Source organism: Microcaecilia unicolor, chromosome 4 (assembly GCF_901765095.1).
Source record: "Microcaecilia unicolor chromosome 4, aMicUni1.1, whole genome shotgun sequence".
NCBI classification, from domain to species: domain Eukaryota; kingdom Metazoa; phylum Chordata; class Amphibia; order Gymnophiona; family Siphonopidae; genus Microcaecilia; species Microcaecilia unicolor.
This window is the reverse complement of record NC_044034.1, coordinates 39,944,444-39,953,056: the sequence shown is the minus strand read 5'-3', so window position 1 is coordinate 39,953,056 and position 8,613 is coordinate 39,944,444. Positions and strand designations below refer to the sequence as shown.

The following is an 8,613-nucleotide window of genomic DNA, read 5'->3' as shown; positions in this document are numbered from 1 at the left end:
CTGATTTGTAAAGGTAATTTCATCCAATGAAACCAAAACAATGGAAATAAAAGAACAGCATTATAAACAGTCCATCTAATCTAAACAACAATATATGCTGTCCAACTTGTTTAGATTTGATATACAGTTTATAGTTTATTCTATAAAGGCAATATAGGCATAAGTCAAGGGTAGTTTTAGACCTAAAAACGGACACAAATGCTGTGACCCATGTATAAATTGAGGCTCCCCTTCAGCCCTCCTTCCCTCATATGGTCAACAACTCTCTCTCTCCCTTCTACCTCCGGGGTCCAAAATTGTTCCCTCTCTTTCTTTCCACAGGCCCGCTCAGCATTTCAATCTGCACCTCCCTCGCTGTGTACCTTCAAATAGTTCTTCTGCAGAGACATGGCAGTGTAGCAATTCTCCTAGGCTGCCAGCAGCCTGACTGGATCACTCTCTTCGATTCATCCAACCTTTTCTGACTTTAACTTCCTGCTTCTGCAGGGGCAGGGTGAATCAGAGAGAGCAGACCACAGACAGTCTAGTAGGATCACTGCACTGCTGTGGCTCTATAGAAGATCAAAGGTACATGCCAGAGCAGAGGAGGGGATTGTGCTGCCAATGGGATGGGGGGGGGGATGATTGATTTTTTTTTTTAGTACTTTGAGTGTTACCTGTAGCTAAGATGACTCCATTTTTTAGAGGCATATTTTGGCTCAAATTTCTTGACTTATAATCAGTGCCGTAGCGAGGGCTAATGACACCTGGGGCGGGTCGCCGCTGCACCCCCCCCCTCGGGTGCAGCACGGCGCGACCCCCCTCTCTGCGCCGCACCCCCCTCCGGAACGAACCCCCCCGGACAGCATTCTTACCTGCGGGAGGGCCGATCCGCCCCGAGTGCACGTCACTCGGAGCTGCGTTGGCCCCGCTGGTTCCATGCTCTCTCTGCCCCGGAACAGGAAGTAACCTGTTCCGGGGCAGAGGTAGCAGTGAACCAGCGGGGCCGGCACCCCCCTCCCCGAGCGTGTTCACCCGGGGCGGACCGCCCCTCCCGTCCCCCCTTCCTACGCCACTGCTTATAATCAAGTATATATGGTAGGCTTCTAACATAGTGCATATGTTTATATCTGCTCTGATAAAAGTGTAAATGTGATGAAGTGATGAACTGCCAGATGATGATCTCAGTGGTAAATATCACCAAACAAATCTTCTGGCTGCTTCCAAGTGACCTGGGTTGACTTCTGTTGGACCAGGAATCCCAGCCTCTTTGGAGCACTGACCTGAGTCACCAAGCACTTAGATGCTTAAGTTGTAGAAGAAGGGCAACCTTCGAAAGCTAATCAAGAAATGTATTAAGTTATGTCCAATAAAAAAAGGTATCATCTTATTTTCTTTTCCATGTTTTATTTTGTTTTATTTCTATTGATGCTTAAGTTGTTAACTCAAAATAAATTCATTTTACATATGGTACCAATAAACAATAATGAAGAGAAATGAACTCATGCTAAGAATATGGGGAAATATTTTTTTCTCAAAACATGTTAAAGCATGAAGACTGAGGGCAATCATCTAAGAATAAGAATCTTGCATAGTTGCTGCTTTAAGAATAGATTTTAAATAGAAGTGAAGGAAAGAAACCAAGCTTCAAAGTCTGCTGTACCTTTATCAGTTTTATTGAGCTGTACAAGTGTGATCCACATTTTTATTTCTTTGAATTCAAATGGTCTGCCCGCATGACTCAGAAACTCGCAGCAATGACAGGAAATGAGGTATCAGCTCAAAATACGAAGTCCCTACTGGTGAAGGAGTAGCCTAATAGAGCAGTAGGCTCAGAACCTGAGGAACTGCCTTTGATTCACACTGCAAACCAATTAACCCTCCATTGCCCCAGGTACAAAGATTGTGAGTCCACTAGGGACAGAGAAAGTAACTGTATATAACAAATGTAAACTGCTTCAAGCTTACTTGTTTCCATGGCAATAGTAAAACGGACAGTATGAGGTAATTTTCATACTGCCCACAGTAGGCCAGGGACCATGGGTACTTTTTACCAACCAGCATTCCATCAGAGAAGAAGTATATAGGTACTTTCACTACAAAATAGACCCCAGGTACAAAACAACCACAGACATTTGCATCCTTCTTTAATGCAGGTGCGTTTGCCATTAAGAAAATAAGGTGCTTCTTTTTGAAAATACAACTTACACATATTCTGGCCAATATTCAATGCTATTTAATCATCCAGGAACGGCTTCTGGATGGTTAAATAGCACTTAACTGGCTTAGCGCTAATACTCAGTGTGAGATAGCTGGCTATCTCAACTGAAACGTAACACTTATGGGCCAATGATCAAAAGCAAAAGCAGGCACTAGAGGCTGTTAGTGCCATACTAATGCCCGTGCTTACTACTGCCCCATGATCAGAGCCCCCAAGCACGTGAAACAACGAGCTTGCGAGCTCTGAACACAACTAGCATGCAAATGCATGCAAAACAGGGCTCTTAGCACAAGTAGCATGCAAACGCATGCTAAACCTCTTCATCCCCAATGATCAGTGACCAGCGTGCCAAAGGTTGGCTTGCTGGCCGCTGCAAACCCTATGCCAGCTTGGAGCTGGTGTTAGGGTTTGCAGACCATTGGGGAAGAATGGTGAGCCCTGTCCAGCATTCATTTGCATGCTAGCTGGCCCCCATTCCCCCCAGTTCAGAAGCCCTGGCAAGAACCCTGACCTGACCCCTCCTCCCCCCAGGAACAGGGGGCTGGAGGTTCAGTGGACCTCCGGTCCCCACGACCCCCCCCCCCCGACACAGGTTCAGGGGGAGCTGGAGTTCCGGTGGATATCCAGCCCCCTTAACCCCCCCCCCCCCCCCGCAGTATCCCACCAATGTCCCTGGTGGCCCAGTGGGCCATGGGTAAATCCCTCCCACCTGGTGGTCTAGAGGCCCTTCCCCACTCCCCTACCTGCAGTTGGAGGAGGGAGGTGGCTTCCCGACTCTTCCATCGGCGCTGCCTGCAAAATAGCAGCACCCAGCCCTGGCCAGTGCATCCTGGGATGCATTGGGCAGGGCTTCACACCATACCTGGTTCCTTACTTACCCGTGGCCCACTGGACATCAGAGAGATGCTGGGGGGTTAGGGGGGCTGGAGACCCACCGGATTTCCAGCCCCCCTGAACCTGTGTTGGGGGGGAGTTGGGGGGACCAGAGGTCCATCGGACCTCCAGCCCCCGTTTCGCTTGGCTCGGGCAGGGGTAGTTGGGGTCTGGTGGTCCCATGGACTTCCAGTCCCTGTGTTTGACAGGTCTGGGATTTTGACAGCCCTGACCTGTCAAACAAGTGCGGGAGTATTGTCAAGTGTGGGATGATTGTGCCTGATCACATGCTCTGGCACAATCCTCCTCTAGTTCTACCCCATGATTAGAGAGAATTGCGTGCTTAAAGTTGCATGCAATTATCTCTGATCATAGGTGAGGTAAAGCCCTGTGCCATTTTTAGAGCACTGTTTGGAACAGCGCAGGGCTTTTGATCACCTACCTATTAGTACATACCCCAGAATTCTATAAAGTACGCCTAGAGATCCATGCTGAAATTCAAGTGTATTCTGTAACAGCGCACATAATTGGCTTAGCAATCCAATCAGCATTGATAACAGCACTTAACAAGCAATAATGAGCACTAATTGGCAATAATTAGAATTTACGCACATAACTTGCTAAGCATATTCTGTAATGCAGTGTACCCAACTTCTAATGTGCACAGCCAAAAAAAAGGGGTGTGGTTATGTGTGGGGATATGGGCGTTTCGTGGGCGATCTGAAATTTATGCACATAGCTTTAGAATGTGGCCCAGTGCCCATAAATCTATGCACTGGGATTTGCGCCATGTTTTCATTGTGTAAATAGATGCGTATAGTTTTAGGCACTGGGATATCAACTAGGTGTAATTCTATGTACTGTGCCTAAATCTAGGTGCCACTTATAAAATACGCTTAGGTGAATGTGTTTTCTGAGTGGATTTTTTAGGCGCCATATATAGAATCCCCCCCCCCCCCCATTAGCAGCTAACCGGTTATATTGCGCAATATAACCAGCTAGCTGCAAATATTCAGCGCATTGCCGGCTAAGTTTAGCAGCCAAATAGGACCACCTAAATAGCAGTCCTATGTTTGGCTGCTATAAACTTAACTGGCCAGCGCTGAATATTAACTTGGCTAGTTAAGGCTAACCTGGCCAAAAGAAACCCCTAATATTCAATGCTGGTCACCTGGACAAGGCCCGATACTGAATAACCAGGCTCAGCGCCGATCGCAGGAATTAACTGGCCTGCCTCCAGCAGGCTGAATATCAACTGGATTAATTTCTCCTCACCTTAAGCAGACCCTTGACTCGACTCAACACCTTCACTTGGTTTGACTCAACACATTTTGGCGGCACACCTGCATCAGGGGTCTGAGTAGAGCTTCTGCAGCTTATACTTCTACAACACAGACCTAAGGGCAAGGCTCCTCTGGGCCCATGTTGAGCTGAGTCGAGTCAAGTGAAGATTCTCAATAAAAGAGTTTTTTGCTCTTTGTCATCTACTCTGTCTTCATTTTTCTTGGGTTTTCTGGGGAGGACTTTGTTTTTGTGTTTTGCTTTAAATTACTATTCACCCATGTAACTATTCACCCATGCAAATAACTTTGAAAATTGCCTTCTGAAAGCTTACAGGACATAATAAACTACATTGAGTACAATATTCGGATATTCGGCAATGCAGAGAAGATATAATTTGAAATATCTAATCTGTAGACAGTATCAAATTATAACAAACAGTGCTATCCTCAAAGCCCACCTCTTCAATGTCGCTTTTGGCACCTAAACACAACACCTCTACTCAGGAAATCTGGACTACCCCAACTTGACATTTCATCCTTTAGATTGTAAGCTCTTCTGATCAGGGACCGTCCTCAGTTATTAATTTGTACAGACCGCGTAACCCTAGTAGCGCTCTAGAAATGTTAAGTAGTAGTAGTAGTAGGTGACACCACTGGATATACTTGTATAACTTGAACCATCTAAATTGCACATCAAGTGAAACCTGTTATTTGTGTGACCCACTTGGCTGTCTAACTTAAATGATTAGGTACTTCTGCTGAATATTGCTGCTTAAATGTATGAGAGAGATGTCCAGGTGGTACCACTCTCTTGAATGCCTCAACCCCATTTTTGAATGGATAAGCTTGGGCAATTGAAAGGCAATTCTATAAATGAGGCTCCCAATTTACACGTGCATTACATGAGTAAATGTTTGAATACTGGTGTTTACCCTTAAGGTGATCAAAAGCCAGATGTTTGGGTGCATAGGGAGAGGAAAGGCCAGCAGGAAAAAGGAGGTGATAGTGCCTCTGTAGAAGTCTCTGGTGAGACCCCATTTAGAGTGTGCGAGTCTGGAGATTGCACCTTCAAAAAGATATAAACAGGATGGTGCTGGTCGAGGTGGCCAATAAAATGGTCAATGGACTTTTTGAAAAACATATGCGGACATACTTAAAGTTCTCAACATGTATACTTTGGAAGAAAGGTGGGAGAGGGGAGATATTTAAATACCTCTGGCATAAAAACACAGGAAACAAGTTGCTTCCATTTGAGAGGAAGCTCCTGAATGAGGGGAAATAGGATGAAGACGAAAAGGGATAGACTCAAAAGTGATCGAAGGGTGGCAAGGGTGGCGGATGTGTGGAGACAAAGACAAAATTCAAGAATGCATGGGACAAGCACATAAAGGGGTCCTTTTACTAAGGCTCGCCGAAAAGTGGCCTGTGCTGGTGTACTGGACGTGCGAAGGTTCATTTTACAGCACAGCTGCAAAAAAGGCCTTTTTTGGGGGGGTGAAAATGAACATGTGGCAAAATGAAAATTGGCGTGTGTCCATTTTGGGCCTGAGACCTTACCGCCACCCATTGACTTAGCGGTAAGGTCTCACGCGTTAATCAGGCGGTAATCATCAGTGTGTGTACAATGCCGATTACCGCCCGGTTAGTGCCGTGTGCTAGAAAATTTCCAGCGCGCCTACTGGAGATGCGTACAAAATGAAATTACTGCCTGGGATAAATGGTCGCCAGTTGGTAGTTCCAAATTGGTGTGAGTTGGGCGTGCATAGACACCTATGTGGCTTAGTAAAAGGGTCCCAAAATCTCTAAGGGAGAGGAACGAAGAGTAGAGGGTATGGATGGACAGACTGGACAGGTCATACAGTCTTTTTCTGCCTTCATTTTCTGTGTATTTGTGCACATACCCATGTAAGTCTAGCAGTGCTCCAAAATGCTATTCTGCAAATAGCATACATAGACTATCCCAAATGAGCACTTTTCACAATCTACACATACAGCAGGAGCAGCTGTAAAGCCTGATATTCTTATATTAGGACATATGCATGCATTCCGTCTATGAAATGGGGAATATATATGTAGATTTTGGTTCTGCCCAAACCCCAGCCAAACCTTGCCCAACCCACAACCCCTTGTGATCTACATGTAGTAAAGTAAATGCTTTTATTGTCAGCTGCAAATCATGAATAGGGCTTCTAAAATAAGAACCCTCATCTCTTTCGTATCATTGCTGGATTACTACTGGTGTTTACATATGTGTCTGGTACATTATATTGTGGTAGTCTTCAGCTTCAAGAAGTAATGGCTGTCTCTCCTCGGGAACTGTCTTGCCCTTCTTCCGGCAGGCCACAGAAAACAGGCCTGCAATCACAGCAGTAATCAAGCCACCAGCCACAGCTGCTCCAACCAACCACTGCCAGATCTGCCGGGCTTGCTCCAGGTATGCCAGGAGGGTGTCTTGAGAGGAACCAGAGCCTAAAAAAAAAAGAAGAATGATATACAGTAGCCAAATTGCCATAGGATGACTTAAGCTGGAAGACTTTGAAATGATACAGTTCAATGACAAACTTTGCAATTTGAAACTGATACTCCAGAATATTTTCCCCCTAAAGGTAATCCCCCGGATTCTGTATAGTTAATTAGTTAATCAGCACTAATAATTAACAATTAATAAGCAATTATTGACATTAATTGGCATTTATTAGAATTTCCACGCACAACTAAGTGTATTCTATGACGTGATACGTGTAAATTCTAAGTCACATAGTTCAAAAGGGGGCATGGCGTTGGTCGTGGAATAGGGGAGTTGTGGTGATTTCTAAAATCTATGCGCGTTGTTATGGAATACGCCTGGTCAGTGCCTAATTTAGAGGACAGCATTTACACCAACTTTTACTTGGCGTAACCTCCCATGACTAAATTTAGTCATGTGATTGGGCACTCAGTGTATTCTATGAACTGTGCGGAAATGTAAGTCTAGTCTATTCTATAAAATACACCTAAATTGAGGCATACTTTATAGAATATGCCTAGGTGTATTTTTTGTGTGTGTGTGCCGATGTTTTAGGCTTGATATATAGAATCTAGCCCAATGCGTCAACAAATTACTTTAGAGGCAATAGGCCTGATGTTCAGAAAAGCCGAGCTCCTAAATTTGTGCCTTATTTTCAAGCAAATTTAAAAGGCCAAGTTTTCAGCTGAAAATGCATCTTAATTTAGGAGTTTAAATTTAGGCCTCCCATTCAGTTGCCTAGATTATATGAGCATAATTTATGAGCCTAGTACTAAAAATCAGTGCTAAGTCTCCTAAGTTCTTTTCCCTGCCCTTTTATGATCCTTAATGCCAAAATTATGCCTTTATGGTATTCTGTATATATGCACTTAACATACATAGCACATATCTTCAAAAAGGCATATACTGTACATGGGTGGAGTCCCAATTACACATGTACCATAGGGAATACTGTGTTATCCATATATCTCCAACACTTAGGCACTTTGGGGTCCTTTTACTAAAAGGGACTCTGCTCTATTGGTGGCAACCTCCAATCTATACTGATTTGAGTAAATTTTAGCGCCACAAGATCCCAGAAGAGATACAAAAATCATTCGATGTATAAATAGAGAAAGAGACTCTATATGGTGAGAAGACTCCTGACGCAGGCCTGTACGGCCAAAACACAGCTGTGTCGAGTCCTGTTCTACCTATTTTTGTATCACTTTTTATGGTCAATAAATATTTTTAAGTTTTTATATTAGAAGTGTCGTCTTTATTATATTTTCCTATTTTTTTATTTTTATTTTTCCCCTTTTTTTTCTTCTTTTTTTCATTTTTTGTTGGTCATTTTCGCTGTTTTGCTCACTGGCAACAGTTTTTGCCACACACTGAGGCCCTTTTCACCGCAGCAGGTAAAAAGCCCGAAAAAAAAAAGAAATGGCCAATCGATAAGTTTGCACTTACTGTTTGGCCATTTCGGGTCGAGCACTTAACACCACCCATTGAGGTAGTGGTAAGGGCTCCCGTGCAAACCTTGTAGTGTGTATGGAACGTGATGGTGTGTCAAAGCAGATAAATATGAAGGTTCATTCAGGTAATAGGCTTTATGTGTCAAAAGACATACTTTAAATAGGATGCAGCATTGGACAGGAAGCCAGTGCAGACAAGACAGTAATAGTGACATGATCAAACTTCTCAGCATTACAAAGTAATCTTGTAGCAGTGTTTTGTAGGGATTAAATGAATTTAATCTGGGAGAGGGGCAA

The 8,613-nt window shown here is 44.1% G+C and overlaps 1 protein-coding gene across 1 annotated transcript in view; it reads right to left on the bottom strand.

The window, feature by feature from the left end:
• Nucleotides 1-6,598: 6,598 nt before the first annotated feature.
• TYR (tyrosinase) overlaps nt 6,599-8,613 on the bottom strand; it is a 61,855-nt gene continuing 59,840 nt past the window's right edge. Inside the window, exon 5 of the mRNA XM_030199348.1 lies at nt 6,599-6,825. Within this exon, the coding sequence (XP_030055208.1) occupies nt 6,599-6,825 (227 nt within the window). The remainder of the gene's footprint in view (nt 6,826-8,613) is intronic.